This window comes from Phacochoerus africanus, chromosome 10 (genome assembly GCF_016906955.1).
Source record: "Phacochoerus africanus isolate WHEZ1 chromosome 10, ROS_Pafr_v1, whole genome shotgun sequence".
Classification (NCBI taxonomy): domain Eukaryota; kingdom Metazoa; phylum Chordata; class Mammalia; order Artiodactyla; family Suidae; genus Phacochoerus; species Phacochoerus africanus.
The window spans coordinates 105,306,454-105,334,429 of NC_062553.1; the positions used below are offsets into that span (position 1 = coordinate 105,306,454).

A 27,976-nucleotide genomic window follows, 5' to 3' on the forward strand; every position below is an offset into this window, starting at 1 on the left:
CCAATCGGAGCTGTAGCCACCGGCCTACACCAGAGCCACAGCAACGCGGGATCTGAGCCGCGTCTGCAACCTACACCACAGCTCACGGCAACGCCGGATCGTTAACCCACTGAGCAAGGGCAGGGATCGAACCCGCAACCTCATGGTTCCTAGTTGGATTCGTTAACCACTGCGCCACGACGGGAACTCCGAGAACAATCCTTTATTAATCAACTCTATCAAATGCCTTCTAATCGGAAGCATCTTGGCTGGCTTTCTTATGGAAAAGACCTTTCGAGCTGTCTTTTCAAGAATTCTATAGAGCGGATAGTGTTGTAAGACAGAGATAGTGTCTTTCTTCAGAGCAAAGGGCAAGTTTGCTAACTTTCCAGTATAAACAAGGCCTTGTTAACTTCCAGGGCAAAGGTTAGGCAGGATTACCATGCATTTTAAAGGATTTGGGTTCCCCAATATTAGGGTTCCTCTTCTGTAATGCAACCTACTGCATGTGCAGGTGTCAATCATCTAGACCTCCTCACATCACCCTGAGGAATTGGGACTTGGAGAACCAGCTCAGATGTGACTATTCTGGCTACTGCTATTGCTGTAAGAAAATATTTCTCTCTGACTCAGGAGTCTTATACTTTCTGATAACATCCAGGAAACTGTAGCAGGCTGACTTGCTAGCTTGCAAACAGAATGAAAGTTCAGACTCTTCCTTCCCACTTATTAACAAGTCACAAAAGGAAAATTGTAAACATCCAAGGACAAGAAAGGATCCAGTTTATTTAAGGTACCATCTAAAGCAACTGCATAAAGATGTAGGTGGGAAAAATAATCATCCCTGAAGGCTGTGTTTTACAATGAACCAAAAGGCTTTGGGGTAGAATCAGCGTGTGTGTGTGTGTGTGTGTGTGTGTGTGTACAAAAAATAGGAGAGGACCCCTCCCGCCCCCGCAAAAAACCCCAAAACAACCCATATTGCTTGAAGCCAGGGAAAACTAATAAATATACATGACCATAAACAGCTTTCTAAAGACAGGTACACTGTGCTTCACATGATTTATATGTTTGCTCCTGGTTTAAAAATGAGCACCAGGACTAAGTTCACAAAAGCTGTTAAATTCTTCTGATGTTCAGAGCTGCAGGATGTTGTTTCCTATCTATATTTTTAGGAGGCAACTATTTTGTCTGACAAACTGAGTGGAAAAAGAAGGGTTAATTTACTGTGAGTTATAATTCATGGTTAATAAATTATAATAGGCAACAGTGAGTAAAGAAACAGTAGCTTAATGGGGATACAGAAAAGAGGTGTTTTTTCACTTTAATTTTACTTCACTAACACAGTCCATCCTCTTGGTGGCAGGGAATAATGGGACCATAAGAGCCCTTACCTCTGGATCTTGCTAAGTCTGTTTAAAAGCAACAAACAACCTGATTTAAAAATGGGCAGAAGATCTGAATAGACATTTTTCCAAAAAGGAAGTGAAGATGGCCAACAGGCACATGAAATCTGCTCAACATCCTTAATTATCAGGGAAATGTAAATCAAAACGACAATGACGAGTTCCTGTCGTGGCGCAGTGGTTAACGAATCCGACTAGGAACCATGAGGTTGCGGGTTCGGTCCCTGCCCTTGCTCAGTGGGTTGACGATCCGGCGTTGCCGTGAGCTGTGGTGTAGGTTGCAGACGCGGCTCGGATCCCGCGTTGTTGTGGCTCTGGCGTAGGCTGGTGGCTACAGCTCCGATTCGACTCCTAGCCTGGGAACCTCCATATGCCGCGGGAGCGGCCCAAGAAATAGCAACAACAACAACAAAAAAAGACAAAAAAAACCCCCAAAAAACAAAAAACAAAACAACAACAACAAAAAAAACGACAATGAGTTATCACCTCACACCTGTCAGGTTGCTTATCACCAGAAAGAGCACAAATAATGAATGTTGGTGAGGATGTGGAGAAAAGGGAACCCTTGCTGGTGGGAATGTAAATTGGTGCAGCCACTGTGGAAAACAGTATGATGTTTCTCAAAAAAACAAAAAATAGAACTACCATATAATCCAGCAATTCCACTCCTGGATATATATCTGAAAAAAACAAGAGCACTAATTTGAAAAGATACACACATCCCAATGTTCATCGACACATTAATTTATAGTTGCCAAGATAGGGAAGCAACCTAAGTGTCCATGAAGAGATAAATGGTTAAAGAAAAAGTGATATATATATGTAAAGGAATATTACACACCCATTAAAAAGAATGAAATGATGCCATTTGCAGCAACATGGATGGACTTGGAAGGCATTATGCTAAGTGAAATAAGTCAGACAGAGAAAGACAAATAATGTATATCACTCATGTGTGGAATCTAAAAAAGTACAACAAACTATTAAATAAAACACAAAAGAAGCAGACTCACAGATATAGAGAACAAACTAGAGGTTATCAGTTGGAAGAGGGAAAGGGGAGGGGCAATATAAGGGTTGGGGATTAAGAGGTACAAACTATTCTGTATGAAATAAGCTACAAGGATATATAGTACAGCATGGGGAATATAACAGTATTTTATGATAACTATAAATGGAGTATAACCTTAAATTTTTTTTTTTTGTCTCTTTAGGGCTGCACCTGCGACATATGGAGGTTCCCAGGCTAGGGATCCAATTGGAGCTGTAGCCGCTGGCCTACGCCACACCCACAGCAACTCAGGATCCGAGCCACATCTGTGACTTAAACCACAGCTCATGGCAATGCTGGATCCTCAACCCACTGAGTGGGGCCAGGAACTGAACTCATGTCCTCATTGATACTAGTTGGGTTTGCTAACCACTGAGCCATGATGGGAACTCCTTAAAAATTGTTAATCACTCTATTGTACACTTGTAACTTACATGATGTATATCAACAATACTTCAATAAACAGAACATTGTAAATCAACTATATTTTAATAAAAAAATAAAAAAAACTTCAACAATAAAAACCCAAACCAAAACAAAAAATGCAACAAATTAGTGGCCAGCACAGAAGGAGTGCTCAACCCCAGGTGCATTTTTCTGCACGCCAGACAAGTGCAAGGTGCTGTGCTTCTCAGGAGCAGTTCAAGATGGTAAAATCCTGAACTCACCATTTCCCACAGACACACCAAGTCTGCAGCTACATATGGAACATTCCCTCTGAAAAAGACTCAAAAACTAGCCAAGCTTCCTTGCCCCCAACCCCGTCCCAGTGTAGCAATGCATAATTGGGAGGGATCTCAGAAAACAGCACTTCTACTTGAGGAGTGAGAGGTTTATGCCCCACATCAGGCACCCAACTCTTGGGACTTGCCCCAGAGAGACAAGCCTCCAAATCATCTGGCTTTAAAACCAACAAGCCTTATGTCTTAGAGATGGAAAGGGCTGGAGGGAACTGACACTCTACTCTCAACATGCTCACACAGACTCACTGACCCTAGAACCTCGTGCAGAAACAGCAGTTTGAAAAACACCTAGATAGGGAGATCCTATTGTGGGTTAAGAACACAACATAGTGTCCATGAGGATGTGGGTTCGATCCCTGGCCTCGCTCAGTGGGTTAAGGATCTGATGTTGCTGCAGCTGCAATTAAGTAGCAGATGTGACTCGGATCCAGCATTGCTGTGGCTGCATAGGCCAGCAGCTGGAACTCCAATTCAGCTTCTAGCCTGGGAACTTTCATGTGTGGCAGGCGTGGCTGTAAAAAGAAAAAAAAAAAAAAGATCACATGTGAAGCAGATTCTTTTGCTAGCCTTAAAGCATCTGCTGGAGGGGTAGGGGCCTGTTGGGACTCTCTGGGCATTGAGTCACTGGCAGGAGTCATTTGTACTCTATTTCTTCCTTGCTAGCTTTGGGGGGCATGTCGTCACAGCTCTCTCCTGCTACCCACTAAAGCCAGCAAGCATGCCCCACCCCTGAGCTCTCCTTATTAAAAGTGTCTGGCATGTCTCAGCCCTGTGTTTTTCCACTTCCTTGATAAAGCTGGCAGGCATGCCCCAGCCCTGCACTCTGCTGCTGCCTTGCTAAAGCCAATGGACACGTCCAGTCCACAATAGGGGACACCCTTGAACAGCATATTGACCTAATAAGTATATATAAAACATTCTATTCAAAAGCAGCAGAATACATATTCTTTCCTCTTAAGTACACATGGAACATTCTTCAGGACAGATCATATACTCAGCCACAAAACAAGTCTAAATAAATTTAGGAAGACTGAAATCATATAAAGCATCTTTTCCAACCACAACATTATAAAATAATATTATATAAGATGAAAACTGGAAAAAAATCACAAATATGTGGAAATTAAACAATATGCTACTGATCAATGAGTTAATGAAGAAATCAAAGGAGAAATTTAAAAATGCCTTGAGACAGATTTAAAGTACACCATACCAAAATCTTTGGGATGAAGCAAAAACAGTTCTAAGGACGTTCATAGCAATAAAGGCCTACCTCAAGAAACTAGAAAAATCTCAAAAAATCTAACAAAACACCTAAAAAAAAAAAGAAAGAAAAAGAAGGACAAATGAAGCCCAAAGTTAACAGAAGGAAGGAAGTTATTAAAATCAGAATGTAAATAAATGAAAAGATACTAAAAAGACAATTGGTAAAAAAAAATCAATGAAACTAAGAGCTGATTCTCTGAAAAGATAGAAAAATTGACAAAACTTTAATGAAATTCACTAAGAAAAAAAGAGAGGGAACAAATAAATAAAATCAGAAATGAAAGTGTAGAAGTTACAACTATGTCAATAAATACAAAGGATCATAAGCGACTTCTATGAACAATTAAAGGCCAACAAATTGGACAACCTAGAAGAAATGAAGAAATTCCTAGAAACACACAATCTTCCAAGACTAAATTATGAAGGAAAGGAAAGTCTGAATAGACTGATTGGTAGTAAGGAGACTGAATCAGTAATCAAAACCTTCCAACAAACACAAGTTCAGGACCAGAAGACTTCACTGATGAATTCTATTCAAACACTCAAAACTTCAGGACCAGAAGACTTCACTGATAAATTCTACCAAACATTCAAAGAATATTTAATTCCTATCCTTTTCAAACTTTTCAAGAAGCTGCAGAAGAGGGAATGCTTCCAAACTTATTTTATGAAGCCAGCTTTACCCTGTTACCAAAACCAGACCAGGACACCACCAAAAAAGAAAATTAAAGGCTAATACCTCTGATGAACATACATGCAAAAATCCCCAACAAAATATTAGCAAATCAAATAAAACAACACTTTAAAGAATCATGTACCATTACGAAGTGGGATTTTTACTAGGGATGCAAGGATGGTTCACCCTCTAGAAATCAGTCAGTGTGATACAACACATTAACAAAATAAAGGATAAAATCAAATGATTATCTCAGTAGTTTCAGAAAAAGCATTTGATAAAATTCAACATCAATTTATGACAAAAACTATCAACAAAATGGTTATAGAAGAATGTAGTTAACATAATAAAGCCTATAGCTAACATACTCTTTTCAATGGTGAAAAGCTAGAAGCCTTTCCTCTAATACCAGGAACAAGACAAGGATGCCCATTCTCACCAATTTTGTTCACAAAGGATTGGAAGTCCTGGCCAGAGCAATTAGGTGAGAAAACAGACATAAATGTCACCTAAACTGGAAAGGAGGAAGTAAAACTGTCACTTTTTGTCAATGATGTGATATTATATACAGAAAACCCTAAACACTCTATCAAAAAAATCGTTAGGATAAATGAATTCAGTAAAATTTCAGGATATAAAATTGATATGCAAAAATCTATTGCATTTCCATATACTACTAATGAACTATCAGAGAAATGAAGGAAATAATCCCTTTTATAATTGCATTGAAAGAATAAAATCCTAGTAATAAATTTAACCAAGAAGATCAAAGATCTGTACATTGAAAACCACAAGACAGTAATGAAACTGAAGACACAAACAAATGAAAAGTTAGTCTGTCTTCATGGATTAGAAAAACTAATATTGTTTAAATGTCCATACTTCCCAAAGCAATCTACTGATTCAGTGCAATCCCTATCAAAATTCCAGTGGCATTTTTAAAACAAAGAGAACAAACAATTCTAAAATTTGTATGGAACTGTGAAAGACTACAAATAGTGTAAGTAATCTTGAGAAAGAACAAACTAGTTGCATCATGCTCTCTTATTTCAAACTCTAATACAAAGCTATAGTAATCAAAACAGTATGGTATTGGCATAAGAGCAGGCACATAGATAAATGGAACTTAATGGAGGGTCCAGATATGGTGAATTAATTTACAACAAAGGAGCTAAAAATATACAATAGGGAAAGGAAAAGTGTCTTCAATAAATGGTGTTGGAAAAACTGTACATCCACATATGAAAGAATGAAATTAGACTACTATCTTAGACCATTTATAAAAATGAACTCAAAATGGCTTAAAGACTTGAATGTAAGACCTGAACCCATGAAGTTCCTAGGAGAAAACAGGCTGTAAGCCCCTTGACATTGATCTTGAGAGGATTTTTTTTTTTTAATTTGATTCCAAAGCAAAGCCTACAAAAGCAAAAAGAAGCAAGTGGAACTACATCAAATTAAAAGCTTCTGCACAGCAAGGGAAACCATTAACAAAAGGAAAAGGCAACCTACTGAATGGGAGAAAATATTTGCAAATTATACACTTGACAAGGAGTGAATACTCAAAATATATAAAGAACACATACAACACTATGACAACAACAAAAAACCTCCACAAAACAATCCAATTAAGAAATAGGCAGAGGATCTGAAAAGACATTTAAGATATACAGGCGACCAGCAGATACATGAAAAGATGCTCAACATAACTAATCATCATGGAAATGCAAATCAAAACCACAACAAGCTATCACCTCACACCTGAGAATGGCTACCATCAAAAAGAAAAGAAATAGCAAATATTTGCAAGGATGTGGAGAAAAGGGAATCCTGGTGTATTATTGGTGGGACTGTAAATTGGTGCTGCCACTATGGAACCATATGGTGGTTCCTCAAAAAATTAAAAGTACATCTCTGATATGATCCAATAATTCCACTTCTGGTGTTTATCGAAGAAAATAAAAACATTAATTTGAAAAGATATATGCACCTCTTATTATTTACAATAGCCAAGATACCTAAACAATCTAATAGTCTATTAACAGACACACACACACACACACATGAATGCACACACAGGAATACTACTCAGCCATACAAAAGGAAATCTTGTTATTTGGGACAACATGGATGGATCTTGAAGGGATTATGTTAAATGAAATAAGTCAAAAAGGAAAGATGGTCTCATTTAGACTTCAGACTTTATGAGGTAGGTATTTTCAGCATCCCCACTTTAAAGATGAGACTAGGATTCAGCCTGGTTGAGTAACTTGTTTAAGCCTCACAACTTGCATGGATCTGAGATTTGAGCATAAGTTTGCTTTAGTCCAAAGCCTCACTATATTTTCATTTTAAGTGTCTTTCTTGTGCAATAGATAGACAGAACCTATCTTCCTAGGTCTAGGAAGATAAATTTATTCATGAATCAGGACTCCTCTGATTTTGCAAAAGGGTTATATTTCTTTTTCTTCTCACACTAAAAAAAATTTAGTTAATCTTCTTCCTTAGAGCAAAATAATTCATGTCCTCAGTAACTAGTCCTTCATATGGTAACATGGAAAAGACAAATTATTCATTATAATTCTTTAAATACTTGATATCCAACAGACATTGATATAGTCTATATGTATTACTCTGTAGTAGGTACAGAGAAGGACATGAAGAAAAAGTATGCCATGTAATCTTAACATAAGGAGCCTATAATCTGAAGGAAAAAGATATACGTGAAATGCAAAATTAAGGACAGTTCATAATCCAGAACTTCAAATGAGACTTTTATGAATTAATTTAAGAATAAGATGTTCTCTAAAAACAACGAGTGAGATAAAGAATTCATTCAGACTCAGCCATTTCTCTGACATCTAAATCTATCTGAGCTCTGACCTTAATGGTAAGCACCCCGGGACTTGTCCTGTTCTTTTCTCTTCTCTGTTGTCTTTTCCTCAGTGATTTCATCCAGGGTCAGGGCTTTAAATACTGTCAATATGTTAATGAGATCTTGATTTATATCTTTCCACCTGACAGCTCCCTGAATTCTAAGCTTGCATGCCCCCCTGTCTGCATATCTCCATATGGACATACAAAAAACATTGTAGGAGTTCCCATCATGGCACAGTGGAAACGAATCCGACTAGGAACCATGAAGTTGCGGGTTTGATCCCTGGGCTCACTCAGTGGGTTAAGGATCCGGCGTTTCCGTGATCTGCGGTGTAGGTCACAGATGCAGCTCGGATCCTGCATTGCTGTGGCTCTGGCATAGGCTGGTGGCTGCAGCTCCGATTAAACCCCTAGCCTGGGAACCTCCATATGCCGTGGGTGCAGCCCCCAAAAGACAAAAAGACAAAAAAAAATAAAAATAAAATAAAAAACATTGTAAACAAGTCTGAAAGAGAACTGCTCTTTCTCCCTTAATAGTACCTAATACCGTGGGATAGGCACCTTTCTAAGTACTTTACATGTATTTAATCCTTAGGGCACACCTATGAGATGGGTGCGATGATGGTTCTAATTTTACACAAGAGGAAACAGGCACAGAGGCCAAGTTCATTGGTCAAGGATAGTAGGTAATGAAGAGGAGAAGCCAGCTTAGCTGGTGTCCACAGGGCATGCTCTCATAGCAGCTGCAGGGTATTCCTTTCTCTTGTCTCCAACTCAGGGACTACATCAATGCCAGGCCAAAATCTTAGGAATTATCCTGATTCCATCCTTTCTTGAAGCTCCCAACCATTAGCATTTTCTTTCATTTATATTTCCAAAATAGAGCTCAATTCTGCTGTCTTCTCTCCATCTTTCTTCCCACCATTATTACTCACCTGGCCTGCCATGGCTGCCTACCTGGGTTCTCACCTGTTACTTTTCTATAGTCTATTCTCCAGATGACAGTCAGTATGATTTTTTTAAAACCCCCCTAAATCCAACCTTATCATAACCTTGCCAAAGGTCTCCAGTGGCTGCTAACTGAAATTAGAATAAAATCCAAACTCCTCTAGAGGAGAAAGGAAGGCGACTGCCTTTCTGAACTAACCTCACTGCAGGCTCCTTCACGCCCACCATGCTCTACTCACAACAGCCTCCCTTTTTCTCCCTCTTGACCCCACTCAGCTTGTTCCACAGCGTCTCTCTGCATGGACCTCTCTTAGCTCAGATCTTTGGATTCACTGCCGGCTCATCTCCTCTTTCAGGTCTCAGTTCAAATACCACATCTGAGAGAAGTTTCCTCTCCAGCTTCTCCCAAATCAGAACTCTCCTCGTGCCCTCCTGGCCTACACTTTCCACAGCTCAACTCAAAGAACTTGTTTTATTTTTTTCATCGCTCTCTTATCTCCACCAGAGAATATTTTATTTGTTCATTTGTTTGTGTGTTTATTGTCTGTTTCTTCTCATTAGAGAAGTAAGATGCTTGCAGTCAGTGAACATGTCAGTTTTGGCCACCACTGTATCACCAGTTCCGAAAAGGATGCCTGGCACCTAGTAGGCGTTGTTCATATTTTTTGAGTGGATAACCAAAAAAGGTCTTATTTTCTTTTAGCTGAATTTATACCTCCAAGGTATTTAAAAGAACTAATTTTAGCCATTTTAGAATTTTTTCCAAAATGCTGCTCAAGTACACTCTCCTAGGGCATACGTTCATACTAAAACATTGCTGAAATTTATTGAGGGCCTGCTGGAATTAGGCATTTGACATACACCGTCATTCTCACAAGCAACACACCCTCTGTGAAGTAGGTACTGTTCTCATTTTAAAGATAATGGAAACTGATGCTGAGAAAGATTAAGAAACCCGCCCACGATTATTCAGCTAGAAAGGGATAGAATTGAGATTTGGGACCAGGTTGGTCTGTCTGACTTTATATCCCAAACTCTTTTCAGCAGGAATATTATGTTCAGCTATGCAACTGGGAAGAAAGAGTAAATAATCAGAAAGATGAAACGATAACAAGCTTTTCAATCTACGAAAATGTGAAAGCCAACAGGAGAAGAGTTGAGGTTTACAAATGGTTCAACTTGAACCAAAATGATAACAGATTTTATAAGAATTAAGGGCTGGGAAATTTATTTCAAATTAAAAGTAACCTTACATTATCCTCCATCAAGAGAGAAAAAGAACTGTAACTTCTTAAAGACAAACGTTTAAAATTTCCTATGATAAAATTTCTTTTCTTTGTTTTAAAAATACTTCCTTGTTCAGCAGAAACTGGCACATTGTAAATCAACTATACTTTAATAAAAAAAAAAAAGCTCCCTGTTTAGTTGTCTGAGGAACCTCCATCCTGTTCTTCATAGAGGTTGTGCCAATTTACATTCCCACCAACAGTGTAGAAGGGTTCCCTTTTTTCCACACCCTCTCCAACATTTGTTACATGATGGCCATTCTGACCGGTGTGAGGTGGCACATCATTGTAATTTTGATTTGAAAAAAAAAAAAGTACTTCCTTATTAATGGCTTTTTAAAATCATCTGGTGTGGTACCTCTATCCCATCTATAATTCAGCCCAAGCCTTGGTAAGTTCTTTGATATCATATTATAAGCATATTCCATTAAACTTGAAACACAAAGAATATTTCTTTCTCTTCCTACCCTGCTTCCTGTCTTTGTTCCTTCTTTTCTCCTCACTGTTCCCCACTCCCCCCAAAAGGTTTCTCTTTCCCAGTTCTTTTAAACCTCTTGCTCATGGCCCTCTTTGCCTCTTCCTGAAAGATCACAGAAGAAAAGTAATGCCTTTCATTACTCTGTCAAAATTTACCCACTGTTTCTTTATTAGGCCATACTAAGGCATCCATTTATTGGAATCACTTTCTCAAATACTCTGCTTCTTGTGCCTACTCCGCCCATCTCCACAGGAAGTTTCACATATGTACATACTGGCTAAAATATTGTCAAACAGTCTTGATGTATGGCTCAAAAGTAAGTGAAAATAAGAACTCTTCCATTATTAGGTTGAAATCAGTCACAAAACTATTAATTCCATTATATATGGGCTTATATACATAGAATTAAATATTTTTATACAAAATTATTTTAACATGCTTTCTATAGAGAAAGACAATAGGACCCCTGTCTTTGTCTTTTGCGATAATATTGAATGTAGTTTATTTAAACATAATTTCCTCAAACTTGCATGTCTGCCATCAACATTAGAATCATCTAGGTGAGCATATTAAACATAGACTCCTCTGCTCTCCCTAGGTTTACCAAGTCAAAATCTGTGAGTGTGGGACTGGGAAATCTGCAACTTAAACAAGCATTTTAAGTGACTATTTTGCCACATCTGATTTGGAAATTCATGAAAACAGTCTAATCCTGATAAGCGATTAAATACATCTAAATATCTCTTAGGGAAAGATTGTCAGGATGAAACTGGTGGAAAATTCTTAGATTGGTCCTTAAAAAAAAACTATTTAACACCCTGCTTTTTGTTCATTTACAAGTTATAAACTGATTCATTATTGGCGACTCTTAAAAGTATCTCTGTTTTAGGCTCATCAACAATAAAAATACAGTTATAAAGTATTGACTTTGTCATACAAGACTGGCTTAAAGAGCAAGCTTAAGTTTGGTAATGATTTTGCTCCTTGGAGGCATTCAGTTATAACAGAAAACTAATGTGAAAACATGATGGCTTAAACAAGGAAGATGTGCAGTGAATCACCTTCCTAGGCTACCCCTGCTCTTGAAGATGCTACATTGACAGTGTATAAATTTCCAAGTATGGAGCATTGAACACTGGCCTCTGTTAAGGCTCTGAATTATCTGGAAGGGTTGATGAACAGCCATTGTTACTGTATCCATTAGAGATCAATCCCATTTAGGGAAATGAAACTTTTTGAGTGCAAGGAGCCACTGGGTCTTCCTTGAGAATGGCGATTGAGTACTCATTACTTCTTGTGAAGTTGCATGTGGCAGTAATTTTGGAGATCTAGTTCTAGCAATGAAGTTCTAACAAGAATGGAAAAATACAGCTTTCTTTTTCCATTATTCATTTGCCCCTCAGACCAATGGTAATTCTCCTCCATCAGATAGGAAATAACAAAGTTTGGAGAAGTCTTTTCTCTCTTTACTCCCTTTAAATGCTTATTACATTTCTAAAGCAGATTAGGACATTATGCAAAGCTATTTTGAATATCAACTTAAACTATTTTTTTAGCAAAGCAAATACACTAGAGTTCAAATGAGTTCCTAATAATTCCCTCTTTCTCTCAAAAATATTGTCAGATAGTTTTTATTACAACATTACATATAAACTTTCTTAAAGGTATTTTTCAGTAGTATATCAGAAATCTAGGTCTGACAGGACACAAGTATTAACTGATAACAGCATCTCTAACCTTTGAATGGTTTATGGTCAAAACCACTCAATTCAATTACTCAAGGGTATCAGGTAAGTTGTCTTTCTATGTGAACTCAAATACCTTGTTTCTCAGGATTCCTAAAGAAGGAATGGTTATTTTATATGGTGTTCTGCTGTATATAGATTTTATACAAGATAAAGAATAGAATAGTGAAGATTTTTTTTTTCTTTTTTAGATCATTGTTCAATGCCCCAGCCAGCTGGCTTAATTTCTACAGGCAGTTTTTTTTTTCTTTTTTTGGAAAGCTGATTCTCCTCAGTATATATAGTTCAAGGAAAAAATAGAGGATAGTAAGTTACGTAAAAATAAATATGTAAATCTAAAGGGGGAGAAAAGAAGCATTGCTATACAAATCTAAACACCGGGGAATCAAAGCAAGGGAGTGGAGGAGTGAAAGAATAAGCAGATGGATCAGAACTCCACTGTTGTTTTTGGATTGGGGTAATTAGAGGAGGGATTCTAAAGCGGGAAAGCAATAAAATAAGGGTACTGAAGCTGAGGGGGTTCAGCAACACAAGAGAAGTCAAAAACGATAAGATGGAAAGAGAAAAACAGGTCTACAGAAACTGGTGACCAGTGCTTAAGCAACTGTGTGGTAGTCCTAGTAAACTGGCTTTTAACATTGGTTTTTAATTGGCCTCATAAGGGATGCACTTTTAGAAAAACGGCCTTAGAAATCACTGAAGTAGTGAATTGGTGATGGTCACATATCTGCTCCTACCGAGCCATCTTTGGAGAGCTCAGTTTCTTAATCTGCCCAGGTGAGAAAAGGGTTACTTGCTTGCCAGTGTTAACCTGTAGAGTATAAGGAATAGGAAGCGTTTATGAGCACAATAATTTAATTTTCTCTAATTAATTACTATTGACTCAAGAGAGCTAAATTAATTATTTGATCGTAGGTTATGTCATCAAGGTTGCACTTCCCAATGAGAAAGTAGTCAAGTCTTTGGGGTGATTGAGCAGCTATAAGAATTGCTGACATGATAACATGAAAAACATAGACTGTGGCAGAATAATGCTTCCTTCTTCCTCTGCCCTCCTCAATATAAACATGTCCTAATCCCTGAAACCTGGGAATATGTGATGTGGTATGGCAAGGATTTTGCAGCTGTGACTAAATTAAGGACCTTGACACAGGGATTATGTGGGTTGGTGAGCTAATCACATGGACCCTTCAAAAGTGGAAAACCTTCCTAGTTTATTAGAGGGAGATGTGGCTATGAAGGAAAGGTTAAAAAGAGATGTACCACTGCTAGCTCTGAAGATGAAGGAAGGGAACACGAGCCAAGGAATGTGGGAAGACTTTAGAAGATGCAAAAAATGAAGCAATAGCTTCTCCCCTAGAGCCGCCAAAAAGAAACACAGCCTTGCTAATTCCTGGAATTTAGCCCAGTGAGACCGCTGGCCTCCATCAATTGGTTAAAGATCTGGTGTCGCTGTGAGCTGTGGTATAGGTCACAGAGGCGGCTTGGATCTGGCTCTGGCGTAGGCTGGCAGCTGTAGCTCTGATTAGACTCCTAGCCTGGGAACCTCCATATGCTGCGGGTGGGGCCCTAAAAAGTAAAAAAAAAAAAAAAAAAAAAAAAAAAAAAAAAAAAAAAAAAGAAGAAAAAAAAGAAAAGAATTATGGAGTATTTTAAAAAATCAATCCACAGAAGGACATAAGCCAGTAATTGGCAAACAGCAAAATTTTCTCCTTTGTTCTTCACTTCCTTTATAAAAAATTGTGTTTCATTAGTCATCAATGTACCCCTCGAAATCCTTATCATACTGCTGTGACAGAGCAGATGTTAATAATTTTCTGAACTGAGTATCTTTAGAACTTAAATCTGTACTTAGTACTTTCCTCTCGGAATCTCTTGCCCATCTACTGCGTTAAACTTGGCATTGCCTGGTTGAGCTTTAGTACCATCTATGATGGCCCTGCTCTTTATCCTGCTTGGGAAGGATTCACCTCATCAGACCTTTAAAAATGTAATGAGTCCCCAAATATTCTCTTTATATATTCATGTGGTGTTCAGCAACAGCATTTTGTCTCCTTTAAATGATTTAGAACTCATCCTTTTAGAGTGTCATTGCTTAACAAATGACTCCTTGATATGAAGAGTAATAAAGACACATTTCATCTCAGAATGTAACAAATTTAATGAAGTTTATTAAGCATAAGTAGACTATGAATGTGATGGTTTTTCCCTTCGCTAAATTCTTTTCTTACTTCCTCATGTGAAATTATTGCTGAAAACTATTCCCTGAAAATAGTCCCTTAATATCATTGTCTCTATAGTTGCTAGCACAGGCTGGCTATTTGCTTTTGATAATATTATTGAGGATGATTCTTTTATATTATAAATCACATTACATCAAATTTAGAAGTATTCCACCAAACTTAAAAAAAAAGAGAGAGAGAAACATTTTATGTACATTCATAAAGACAGTTCCAAAATGCCTAACTTTTTGATAATTATGAAAAAGTTAGGGACTTGTAGGGTTCTGACATCATTTACTACCACAAACATTCAGGTGACTTCTAGGAAGCTGTATTTTTCCTAGTATGGGCAGCAACGGCTAGACATGAGAGAACTATTAACTAAGCATTGTGAACTCAACAAAATTATCTTTCCAAGATGAGGGTAAATAAAGACATCTACCTTCCATGAAATCTGAGAATTTACCATGAACAGACTCTCACTAAAGAACATGCTCAGGATATGCTCAGGAAGAATGAGATTCATTCATTCAACAAATACCTGTGCAGCCAAGCACACTTTGATGCTGGGGTACCTCAGTGAAAAGATGGAGTGTAAGGAAACAGTGGGGAGGGTTAGGGGTGAAGACAGGGAAGGGCTGCTGAGTGCCTCCAGTCACACTGCAGGCTTCTCCTCAGCATGGCCTGGTTGGTTCTTCACTTTCTCATTCATAGATGTTAGGAAGTTTGTCAAAGTTAGAAAGGGAGTGTGTGCCTATTACAGAAAGAGAAGGAGGGAGAAACAGTCAGGAGAGTGACACACAGCTCTTTTATTTGTTAGGAGTGTAGTTGCAGAGTGTTCACTAAAACCCTAAAAGACCACTTTTATCAGAGCCTCCTCCCTGTCCCACTTCCCATCTATTTTAGGGGTGAAGTGTTACAGGAAATGGTCTAAGTCTAAAGATGTAATGAATCTTAGGCCAAGAGTGAAGTCATTCTTCTGAGAGAGAATTTGAATTGTTAGTATTCATTCAGTCGTGCTGTGCTTTCATGTATAACTTTAAAATGCTTTAATGGGAGAAGCATCTATTTATACACCACTTTCACTTTCCAAAAGCCCTTTCTCCAAAAAACCATTAGTCTCAGGAAGTTTGAGGACAGGTCTTGGAACACCAGGAACTTGAATTTTCTAGCATCACAAAACTAGTCCATGGTGAACTTGTCCATATAGTTCAATAACACACACACACACACACACACACACACACACACACACACACACACACACGCTTTCCTGACTTCAATTTAACTGAAAGCAGTAATGCCCTTTTGAAGAACATTTTAATTGTCTAAACTATATTTTTCGGTTCTTTAAGGACTATATGGCTCATGGCTTGTAAGTTCTGCAACTAATGAAGACAACATCTTAGGTCTGTAATTTACTTTCTTTGAAGTCATATTTTGTGCCACATCATAGCTTCTTCTGCAGCTTTGAGGCTCTTTGAAACATGCTCATATTATTCAGTAGCTAGGCAGGTAAAAACTGATATTGCATTGCTAATTCTAATCTTCCTATTAAATAAGGAAACAGGTTTTTCGTTGTTGTTGTTCTACATAAGGAAAAAAAGAAGCACTTTTGCAGTAATTAGCATAGTAGTTAAAATTTATGTTATGCACCATCTTTCTAATTTTGCAAGAAACATTCTGTTACCTTCGATTTTTTTCCCCCGTTCTTTTCAGTTTTCCTAATACACCAAATAAGGCAAATATAATACTTTTTATTAGTGGTAATAATTAAATAAATAAATTTGATGAAAATGTTTCAATTGATTATATATTGTTAATTTCTGCATCCATGACCTTTTCTTAGATTGCCTGCTATTGGATCTTTCTTTGTAGGAAAAAAATCCTTCCCTTACCGTAGTTATTTAGGGAGAACTATCATTCCAGTTTGCCTGGGACTCTGAGTTTTAGCATTGAATGCCCTCGGTCTAAACAAACCAGGATGGTTGGACATTCTGACTCCAGTCCACGCTCCAGTTAATTTCTATTCTCTCTTTTATATTGAAATTTCTCCACGGAGTACTCCACACTCTCCTTTTTCATATCTTAACCCTCTGATTTACCCCTGAACTTACTTCAACTGTGCCTCTGCCTGGATCACTCTGGATTTTGTAACAGCCCCCAGTGAACTTTTTCTTCTGCCAAAGGAGACTTTCCACTCTTACTTCAGTGGACCCTGCTATTAGATTTTATATTGCTCCTACCCTCACTGAAGCTTTTATTCCCAAGGCTTGTATAGCATCATAGCTTTCCAGTCTCTGACTATTCTTTTTAACTCTTATTCACAGGATTCTCTCTCTCTACTTGTTTTCTGAAAGACTATTCTCTTCAAGATTGTGCACTTGATCTTCTTCTCTTATCACCCTTATTATAAACCCTTCCCTTGGCTTATCTCACATACATGCTTTGAACCATCCCTTATAGAGAATAACCTCAAAAATCACCCAGACTTTTGTGAACCAGCTACCTGTTAAACATTGTTCCTATATGTCCCAGATGCACTTGAATAAAACTGAAAATCTGAATATGACCTCTATGACCTTCACTATGATCTGCATGATCTCTCCTCTTTGGTGTTGGAATAATCAACTATTATTTACCTGTGCCCAAATGTTAATGTCATCCTTGATTATATTCTCTTTCATCTCCGTTGATCCCATTACTAAGTTGTTCAGTTTTACCTTCCATATAGTTCTTATATTGGTCTTTTCTATTCTTATTCTCATTTCCTAGTGAAGAAATCTCCTTCTTTTGTCTAAATATCATCGCTACAGACTCCCAAATCATCCTATCAGTATAGTTTTGCCTTCTAAATCTGTTCTGTTTAATAGGACTTAATAGTTCTGGTACACAGCTTACAATATGGTGTTTCACAAAGCATGAATTACACAAAACAGGTACCTTTACTCTTGTACTCACCACACTTCAAGCTATCTACCTGTTTATCACCTCCCACCCCACTTGTAGGAAGATGTACACTCAACAAGGGGGAGACATGCTTTACGTATCTTTGTATCCCTAGTGCATGCCTCCGTGCCTGACGTGTGATATGGCTGCATCAAGTACTAAGCCGGTGGATAATCAGAACGGAGTTCACCTATGTGCTTTCCAATTTCTAACTATACACCCCTCACCTTCTCTTCTAAAGCGATAGGACCATGGTTTATGATCCTACTCACATATCACCAAAAATACTTCACATATAGTATATGCTTAGTAGCAACAGAATAAATCAGTAAAAGAATGAATGAATGATTGGGTAACTATGTTTAGACTTTTGTTTTGCGACATAATCACAAATACAATTTTAAGTAGTTCAAAAACCCCAATAATTCAAAACATACTTTCCTTTAAGCCTTTAGGAGCGGTTAGAAAATAAATTCCCGTCTAAATGTGAGCAATTCATAAAATATTTTGCACATGTTAAATTCTTACTGAATTTATTCAGAAAGGTTTTAATTTTTTATACCACTTAAAAATTGCTTAACCTTGAGAACCCTAAAGGCATTTTGTATTTCATATAGTTTTAGACGATATAGTACCATTTGCATAAAAAACTCAGATTTATCTGGCATATTTTCCATTGGTATAACAACATATTTTGGCAGTTTTAAATACTTATATTTCAGAAATAAAATCTTAAAACATTTTTATCACAATATCTTGCAATGGAAAAATTCAAAAAAGAATTATACATTGTAAGTTTCAAGGACATAATAAGTGTTTAAACTACCAGCTGGTTTTTAATTTAGCTACATTTTCAAAGACTGTTTCAAAAGACTAATGAAAACCTTAAGCACAACTTTATTAATTAATTTGTATTGACTTATAAGGAAGAGTCTTCTAGAATATAAAAGTTGTTTTTTTCTTTTTCAGTCTTCACACTCTCTTATGGTAACATTTAATGGTCCTTCTGGTACTTTTAGCTCATTTAAATAGTGTGATGAACATCAGTATTATTTGCCAGATGCTTAGTGTCTGGAGACAGGAATATAGTTTCAAGACTTTCCGTCTGATATAATTCTTTATATTTTACCAAAAGGTCAAAGCTGTATAGAATAAAAAATTATGTACCAAAATCTCTCCTTTCACTTTTATGAGAAATCAATACACAGTGTAAAAGAGATAGAATCCAATGGCATTTTGAATGGAAAACTAAGACAAATGTAGGTCATTTTAATTTTAAATTCCATTAATATTAAAGAGCCAGTTGTTTATGTAATATAATCCATTCACAATAATAACCAACTATCTTCAATAATTGTTTCCTAAGGGCAGAAGTTTCACACAATAAGAAATCTAATTCAATATACATGTGGCATGATAGGCTTCATATGTGTACCGGAAGTGTTCAATGAATTCTGAAAGTTAATGTAAATCCTTATATTTATATGTGAGTAAGTATGCTTGTGTATTCATAGCTCTCCATATTTAGTAGTGCTAATTTTCAGAGTTTTAAAAAAGTAAGAGTAAATGAGTTGTACATTTGACTTCCAAAAATATCTGAACTTGCTACGTGTGAGATCTTTAATTCTTGAAAATTCGTGGGAGTATTTACTGTCATTAAAACAAATTCACCTTGATTTCATATTTAAATGGACTAAAGTCTTAAATTAGTAAGAGTTTACTAAGGTGGACAGTTTCCTGGAAAATAATTAGACAAAATGGTTTCCATTCTGTAGTTTTAAATACACATAGAAATGCATTTCAGGATTCTTCCATAATCTTTTAGTACCATCTTCATTTCTTGATTCAGAGAAAAATATATTATCAGTTTAATTGTCCTAGGGCTGAGAGATAGCCCCATATCTCAAAAATAGTTGAGGGCAGAGAACTTATCTCAGTTTGCATAAGAACTTCCCTAATAAAAGAAATAGTCCCGTGCCCCAGGAAATCCCTTATCCTTAGACAAAACTACTGAGAGATAAAGTAAGCTTTGACACTTTGAGATAAAGAATCTTACCTTAACATCATTGGTGTTCATTCTTGTTCCTTCCTTTCCCACAAAAATATCATCAATATCCACAAGAATGTACCTGTCCAAGGACAATGTTAGTCTCTTCCCTGACAAGAAGGAAATGGCATCTATGAAGATGAGCTTGTGCAGCCAAAAGTTCAAGTTGTTGCCAAAAAGAACTCTTTGAACTCCATCATGGAGCCCCAGGTCATGTATGACAGTGGCATGAAAAGCACCTTTAGGGATAGGAGGAGAAAGGTTTTCTGGAGTTTTAACTTTGGCAAATATCACTGGTTGGTAGGCTGAGTGATTAATCTGGAAAACGGTCCAGTCAGTTCCAGGTAAAGAACCTTTTTCAAGCTTAGAAGATTTGGTCACATGAAGCAATGGAGAATGAGGATTAATACAGCAATCTTTTACTGCAAGGTTTCCATACAGAGAAAAAGGGAAACCTTTCAACTGAAAACTCTGTAGACTCTTCTCACTAGTTTTGTGGAATCCAATGACACCCACACTGTATTCAACACAGTATTTATCTAAAAGGCTTCGATTCCAAGAGTCCATGTTTATATACTTTAAAATATTCTCATAAATAATGAGAATATATTTGCCTCGAGTTTTTTCTATAAGTGCTGGGAGATCCCCCTTCCCAGGAGCAATTTCAATGTGATACTGGAATCTACTGGATTCTAGGATCATGATGATGTCTTGACCAAGCGATGAGTACTGGCTCTCCACAAACACCAGGACTGTGGGATCTGTCCTCGAGGCATCAGAAAGCTTCGTTGTCTTCACTTCCATCAACCTGTATGGTAGGTGCTGGAAGGCACCACAGTCTACTTCAGAAGCCATCTCAGAGAGTTCATTTTCCTGTTTGTAGCCACTGTACAGGTAGTAAGCAGAAATAATAATGCTCACCATGCAAAATGTGGCAAGCAGAATCACTGTCCTTTGAAAGTGTCTGTGCAGCTTCATGATAAAACTCATGTTGTATATAGTTTGCTCAGACTGTTCTAATAGAAGCACCATAAAAAAATAATAAAAGAAAAGACGGTGTTTCAGATACTTTTCCAGTCTTAGTCAATAATTTATGTAACCATTGCAGCACATTTGTATCGCTTGATCAGGACTCACAGAAAATATAGCCTGAAAAGTAGAATGGAATAGAATAGGATATTAGTCATTCAAATAAAACGAGCAAGGTAATGTTAGTTTTCATCTCCATAGGTACATGATTAAGGACTCAACCTAGAGCAACCGGGCCTTGAAACTTGAAATCTACCTGAGAAAGGTGGTTTGTGGATGTGTGCGTGTGTGCGTGTGTGTGTGTGTGTGTGTGTGTCCATCTAATCAGAGCTACAGCTGCTGGCTTATGCGACAGCCACAGCAACACCAGATCTGAGCCGAGTCTGTGAACTACACCACAGCTCATGGCAACGCCGGATCCTTAACCCACTGAGCGAGGCCAGGGATCAAACCTGCAACATCATGGTTCCTGGTTGGATTAAAAATGAGCAAGTTTTTTTAGGCTAGGGGTCCAATCGGAGCTGTAGCTGCCAGCCTACGCCAAAGCCACAGCAACGCGGGATCCGAGCCGCATCTGCAACCTACACCACAGCTCATGGCAATGCCGGATCCTTAACCCACTGAGCAAGGGCAGGGATAGAACCCGCAACCTCATGGTTCCTAGTTGGATTCATTAACCACTGGGCCATGACGGGAACTCCAAAAAATGAGCAAGTTTTTATCTTGTTGACTGGCATGAGTGGCAACCTGTTAGGCAGATAAACCTGTGTATTGTAAGTAAGAAAACCTCTCTTTCATTCTCCCATATTTGGATGAAGACATGGGAGGGGTAGAAAGAGGAACAGGACTCTTTGAACAGAAAGTTTCTATCCCTAGTATAGAAATGACATTGGGCTAAGAAGGAATTTCCTTTTACTCACAGGGATTTGCACCAAACTCTGTAGATCATATCAGCCTAAGACCACAGAGAGGTCACCTGAGCCATAAAGCTCCTGGATCATGTAACAGAGGCTCAAGCTATGTGTACTTAACTACATATACTTAATACTCATAAAAGTGTGGATGTATTGCAATAAATGTTACAATTAAGATATTAGTTTCTGCTTTTAGGAAAAGCTTGGCAATTATATCAAAAAGTACTATAAAAGTACTTTTTCAAAAATATAATGAAAACAACTGAAACTTCATGAAAAACCTGTTAGGCAATAATTTCAAATCCTTTTCAAGTCTTATTAACCTTTAAAAATTTAGAAACTTTTGAAAAATGACAAAAAAGAAACAGTTGCTTTTTAGAGCAGAAGTCTTACGGTCCTGGAACTTTCCAAGGAAATATCATGGAATATAAAAAAAAATATTAGGAATGGACTTATTGTTGTCCATAAAGCAGGCTGAAAGCTAGCTGTCAGATAATGAGCACTGGGGGAAAACACTGCAGTTGATGTTTTCCCTAAGATTAGGGTTTATTACACTTCTTCCCCTTATTGCCCTGGTACCTTCTAAGTAAAATGTTAAGGTTAAAATAAATGGTCACTAAGAACATTTGAGCTCTAATATTCTGTGATAGTCTCTATGAAATAAGCAATGAACACTATTTTGAATAATATAATTATTTTTATGAATAATATAATACTATGAAATATAACTGCAGGATATTTACATGATAAATATCCTATTTATCTTGTACATTATATATTGCAGTTTATTTACTCAAATATTTAGAGAATACATATCATTCATTCAAATATTGATGGGGCTCTGTTTAGAAAGTTAATGTTCAGCAGAGTGAATTTCTTTAAAGGGTCCAAAATGATAAGATAGAGACAGTGACTAGAATGGCAAACGACAACATATGATTGTTGATTAGAGATAAATGACTGTCACAGGATGAGAAAAGAAAGACGCTGTGGCAAGTGGGGGAGTCTGCAATGCTGGGGTGGGGGTTTGGATGTGGGCAGAGCCTTGAAGGATGAGGGTGATATGAATAGGCATCTGAGAGAGAGGGAACTTGACAGAGGCAGGTGTGAGTACAATACAGGGCAAGGGACCCTCAGATGAATTATTGAAGGAAAGAGTAAGGAATACTAAAAAGTAAACTACAAAGTACGGGTGGCTTGGAGAGATTAGAACGCATACAAGTTCATCATTGAGAAAACATGCAGGGAGCCATCCAACTTTTCTGATTTGGGAAATGACATGATAAGGGTGAGGTTTTGGGGGGAGGGGTGAGTTAATCAAGACTGTGGGGGTAACACAGGGCAGTGTTAGAGTCAACTCTGGCAAGCTAGTATGTTCATTTCGCACAGTTTAATCACGAACTGTTAATGATTCCAGAGCAGACAGAATGTGGGCAGGGACAAGTCGGAGGGCCACCGCAAAGGAAGGAGGTGAAGAATTTCATACGTCCTGTCATACGGAAGTTCCTGGGCCTGGGATAGAATCTGAGCTGCCAGATCCGTAACCGACAGCCCTGGGTCTGGGGATCAAACCAGCAAGGCCTCAGAGATGAGCCAGATCATTAACCCGCAGTGCCATAAGGGGAACTCCAGAGGTCCTACTCTTTTAAACTTTCTCACATAAGTTTAGATGTGATTTAAACAAATCAAAATTACCAGGACAGCTGAAAGTTTTCATTCTAACTGTAGTTATTTCATTTTGAAAAGTAATTGCACTTTTAAAGTTAGGTATAGGTTTATGAATAATATAATAGTCTGAGGTATAATAGCAGGATATAAAATCTCACATCTCTCTAGGCCTCTGTTTCAATTTTAGCTGTGAAGTTTCTTTAACTAGATACAAAATGCATTACCACATTTTACATTTCAGATAGCAGTGTCTCATAGTTTGTTCCTATTGTCAGAAGTGAAAGGCATGTAACTCATACAATTCTTACCCATGATGAGGCAGAGGGGTTAAGAGTATTTGCTCTTACTTTTTAGGATGGTTAGAGGAAACTACCAAAGCTAACTTCTCCATGAGCAGGTATAAAATACTGACAGAGGTGTCTTTTCTACTCAATGCTTCAAGTTTCCTCCTAAAGCCAAAGGGAATTCCAGTGTATGTCCTTGAGCCTAAGATTTGGTCTAACATATTTAAATGGGTACGTTAAAATTCTCTTACTTTTCTGCAAACCCTTTTTGTCTGCACATCTCACTTTGCTGTGGCCAAATTTAGTCTTTGCTGTGGACTCTCAAAATTTCCTCTTCCAACTACAACCTCATCCACCACCACCAACTTCCCATTCTTTGGCTGTCTCTATTAGCTCCAAAGATCTCAGGATGGACTGAACTGTTGCTGGTACCCCTCATTCTGCACTGGATAGCTCTGTGGCAGCTTCACCTGAGTCAGCGGTGAGGCATCACTAGGAAGACAGTTACATGAGGGAAATTAAGCTCTTCCACACAATTCCCTTGTGCAAACTTCTTAGTATGGAGCTCACCTTCTAAGCATGGCAAGACCCAGCAGTCCCACACAGCCACTGTGGAAAGTGCCCCTCTCTACTTCGTGACACTATTGTAATTAAAATTTTGTTTAAAAACAGTGTCCCCTATTTAATTGTAGACTCTAGGAGGGTGAAGATAATGCTTCTTTTTTGTCTATCATTGAGTCCCTAGTGTCAGGCACAGAGTAAGATAGCACCCAACTATTCGTGGAATTAGTTGAGGGGAAATACAATGGCATATTAACCTTATAGGTTAATTTGACACTTCTACTTTTTTCTAATGCCATAAATTATTTTTAAGGCTACACATCACTATTACTGTGATTACAATTATCTATAAATTTGCTGGATTTAATGTCTCTGTTTTATCTAAAAACTAAGAAAATATATTCATACCATCCTAACACTGGATAAAAAGCAACTATGATCAATTTTAAATCTTTACCAACCCAAAGATACCTTTCAATTAATCATTCTGCAAGCAGTCTTCAGGTATTTATTGAACACCTGCTTTGGGCTTAGTGCTATACTAAGTGCTGGGGATCCCACAGAAATAATTTTAGGACTGATTCTTGTCTGCTGAATCATGGTTTCTACTAGGGAAAATAAGTTTGGTGAAACAACAGCCAACATTATATCACACATAATAAGTAGTGATTGTGATATACAGACTATATCTGTTACAAGTTTCAAAAGAAAGAGTAAGAGGGATTAATAAAACTTATGACAATTAGTGGCACTTTCTAAGAGACATGGTGCTTGAGGGGGACACGACAGGATGGGCAGGATTTGGATATGAGGCTGAGGTGAACATGTCAGGCATAGGAACCTGGCAAGGTTTAAGAAATGCAATACTTACAGTGTGTTTATTTTAGAGTCAGACTAAACTAATCACAAGGTCCTATGGGTTGGATTTAAAGTGGAACTATTTCATTGAAAGACTTCTGTGGGTAGACGAATGTCCTTGGAAGTGATAATGAACACAAGAATGGAGTGTCGACTTGGAATTAGCATTGGATATATCTGAACAGAAGAGAGACAACAAAAATAGTGTTTATGGATGACTAGTGTAGCAGTGACAGCCAGAATGGACAAACAGCAGTAATATGAAAAGAGAGAGCACACACTGCATTGCACAGAGTGAAGAAGTAGGTGGTGCTGGGGCAGTCCCGACTAAGATTCTGTTGCCTAATCCAGGTGGAGGGTGGTCTGAGTCTGGGCAAAGGTGGTTATCAGGGAGAGTGGAAACAGGGACATGGGAGGAAAAGAGAAAAGGACATGATTACTGGTTGGGGATAGGCAGGCTTGGGGACTAGAAGAATAAAAGTGCCAGTAATAAAAACACCATAGTGCAGAGTGGAATTGGCTTGAACCAGTGATGGACAGTTAGGGTTCAGGCAGGTGACTAAAGGATGTGTGCAGAGAGAGCAAAATCACAGTGTTCTACAAAAGAGCTTGATGTTGACAAATAAGAAAGTCAAGGAAGTATTGGACATTGATGGATCACAGGCAAATCTAAATATGCGACACAACTTGATTCCTTAGGGAAGTCCTTCTGAGCAACTCCACTTCCCCCTTTAGGCCAGGTCCCCAGATTATACATTCTACACTTTGACGCTTTTATCGCAACTCCTATTAAATTTTATTAGCAACATTATTTAATGTCTCTGTTTTGTTAGACTGAACTTTCCAAAGGCATAGGATTCTTATTATTCCCAGTAACCTTTCAAACAAGACACAGGAGGAAAACATTTTTAAAGGTCAATAAGTTCAACAGGCAAACACTCCAGTGTAGTGATGACTGTGTTCTTGAAGGGCTCTCACAAAAATACATGGAAAATTTCAGACTTCTGCATGATCAGAAGGGCTTTCTGATCACTACAGAACAGGCACCCTAGCCTGCATGTTAAAAGGCTTCCATGGACACATCTGTCTGTCTTAGAAAGTACAGAGCTGACAGCTGTGGTTGAATTTGGCTACCTATTAGACCTATGGTGAGGAATATGGTAGGTGACAATATATTACATTTAGAACAGGCAGGCATTGTGGAAGAGTCACAGCAGTCCCGGGAAAGTTGCAAGGCTGGGCTAGTTGTGGACATCACCACCTCATCAAGCTTTCCTAGAAGGCGCACTGAAGGAAACAACATCCTGTGGAAAGGCAGAGTAACAACCACCGCAACACTGTAATATTAACAAACACTTACTACATGCCAACATGGTCTTGGGCTCTTCAAAGGCTAAGTAACCTGCTCAAGAAGCCACAGTGTGCAGTAGCTGAACTTATTGTGAACTTGACAGCCTACCTCAAAGATACTATACACCTGGGATGGCACCTGCAACACATCCCTTTCATGCCAGGAACAAGGAGGAAATGGATTATCAGGAAGCTCTTTTCTTTTGATGCTGCAGTTTCTTCATGAAAGTGGGGATACTTGTGGTACATACTTAATAGGGTTCTGAGGAAGATTAGAAGATACAGGTATAAAAAGCTCTTAGAAAATTGTCTTGCACAGACAATGAATATACTAAATGCTACCTGCTATGATGGTGATGACATAAATAACATCTGAAATGAGAGAACTATCCTGATAATGGCTAATAAAAATGCACTAAGTGGAGTTCCTTTTATGGCTCAGTGGTTAATGAACCCGGCTAGTATCCATGACGATGCGGGTTTGATACCTGGCCTCGCTCAGTGGGTTAAGGATTGGGCATTGCTGTGGCTGTGATGTAGGCTGCAACTGTACTTCTGATCCAACCCCTAGCATGGGACCTGCATATGCTGGAGGTGCAGCCCTAAAAAGCAAAAAAAAAAAAAAAAAAAGTACCAAGGGTTCACAAAGAGATAGCTACAAGCATTCTTGTGTAGGCAGAGCTGTGGGAAGTACAGAAGTCCATCTTTGATGCAGGAATAGTCAGATGGGTTTCAGTGCAGAGGAAGAGGCCCAGTAAGAGGTATAACCAGCACCATGTCCATCCTTGAGCTTCTTCTTCTAATCCATCCTCCTTTTCCCAGATGAGCTGACATATTCCCTGGCTTTATCATCTACGCTCCCCAAATTCCAAATGCTTATTTGCAACTCACACCTCTTTTATGAGCGCCAGGATTTCAAATTGAACTATCAAATTTATATAATAACAACTGCTCACAGTAACCATGCCCTTTCTTATTAGAGACCAGTCACTCCTTAGCTCCACTGGAACCATGTTGCAAGCAAACTCAACCTGTCCATGGCTGAATTTGTGATCTATCCTCTAAAATCAACTTCATCTTTCCACAACCACCTAGGGGCTCATCCTTGACACCTTTTTTCCTCACTCCTGCTTATCTAAATAGAAGTGCTATCATTTCCATTTTCCAAAACTCATTTGACCCAGTGCACCTCTCCCTTTTTCCCAGGCAATGTCCCTCTCGCTTGAACTATGGCAATGACTAGCCTCACCAGAAACACTCCTGGCTCCCTCTATACTTTTCTCTCCAGCATCACGGTCCAAATCTGATTGTTTCTTGCCAGCTGAAAATCCAACAATGGCTGCCTATCTCGCTTACTGATTAAAACCCAAAGTCCAACACATGTCCCTCAAGACACTGAGGTATGCTTCCCACTCTTATTTCTCAGGCCTGATTTTGACGGCATGCTCCCTGCTAATTTCCAGGTAAATGGGTCCTCTTTCAGTTCCCCCGAAGAGGTTACAGCCTCTTTTCTGCCTCAGGGTCTTCTCACATGCTGTTTTCTTTGGAAGTTTCCTCCCCTGTTCTCCTTTGGCTTCATTCTCCAAATCCTGTGGCCCGAAGCAGAAGTGTCCCTGCCTCACAAGAGCCTCCCCAACTC

The 27,976-nt window shown here is 38.3% G+C and overlaps 1 protein-coding gene across 1 annotated transcript in view; it reads right to left on the minus strand.

Annotated features, from left to right (window-relative positions):
* Positions 1 to 20,845, minus strand: part of LOC125138077 (bifunctional heparan sulfate N-deacetylase/N-sulfotransferase 3) — a 135,436-nt gene extending 114,591 nt beyond the window's left edge. Inside the window, exon 1 of the mRNA XM_047799323.1 lies at positions 19,683 to 20,845. Coding sequence (XP_047655279.1) covers positions 19,683 to 20,705 — 1,023 coding nt within the window. The 5' untranslated portion in view covers positions 20,706 to 20,845. The remainder of the gene's footprint in view (positions 1 to 19,682) is intronic.
* Positions 20,846 to 27,976: the final 7,131 nt, after the last annotated feature.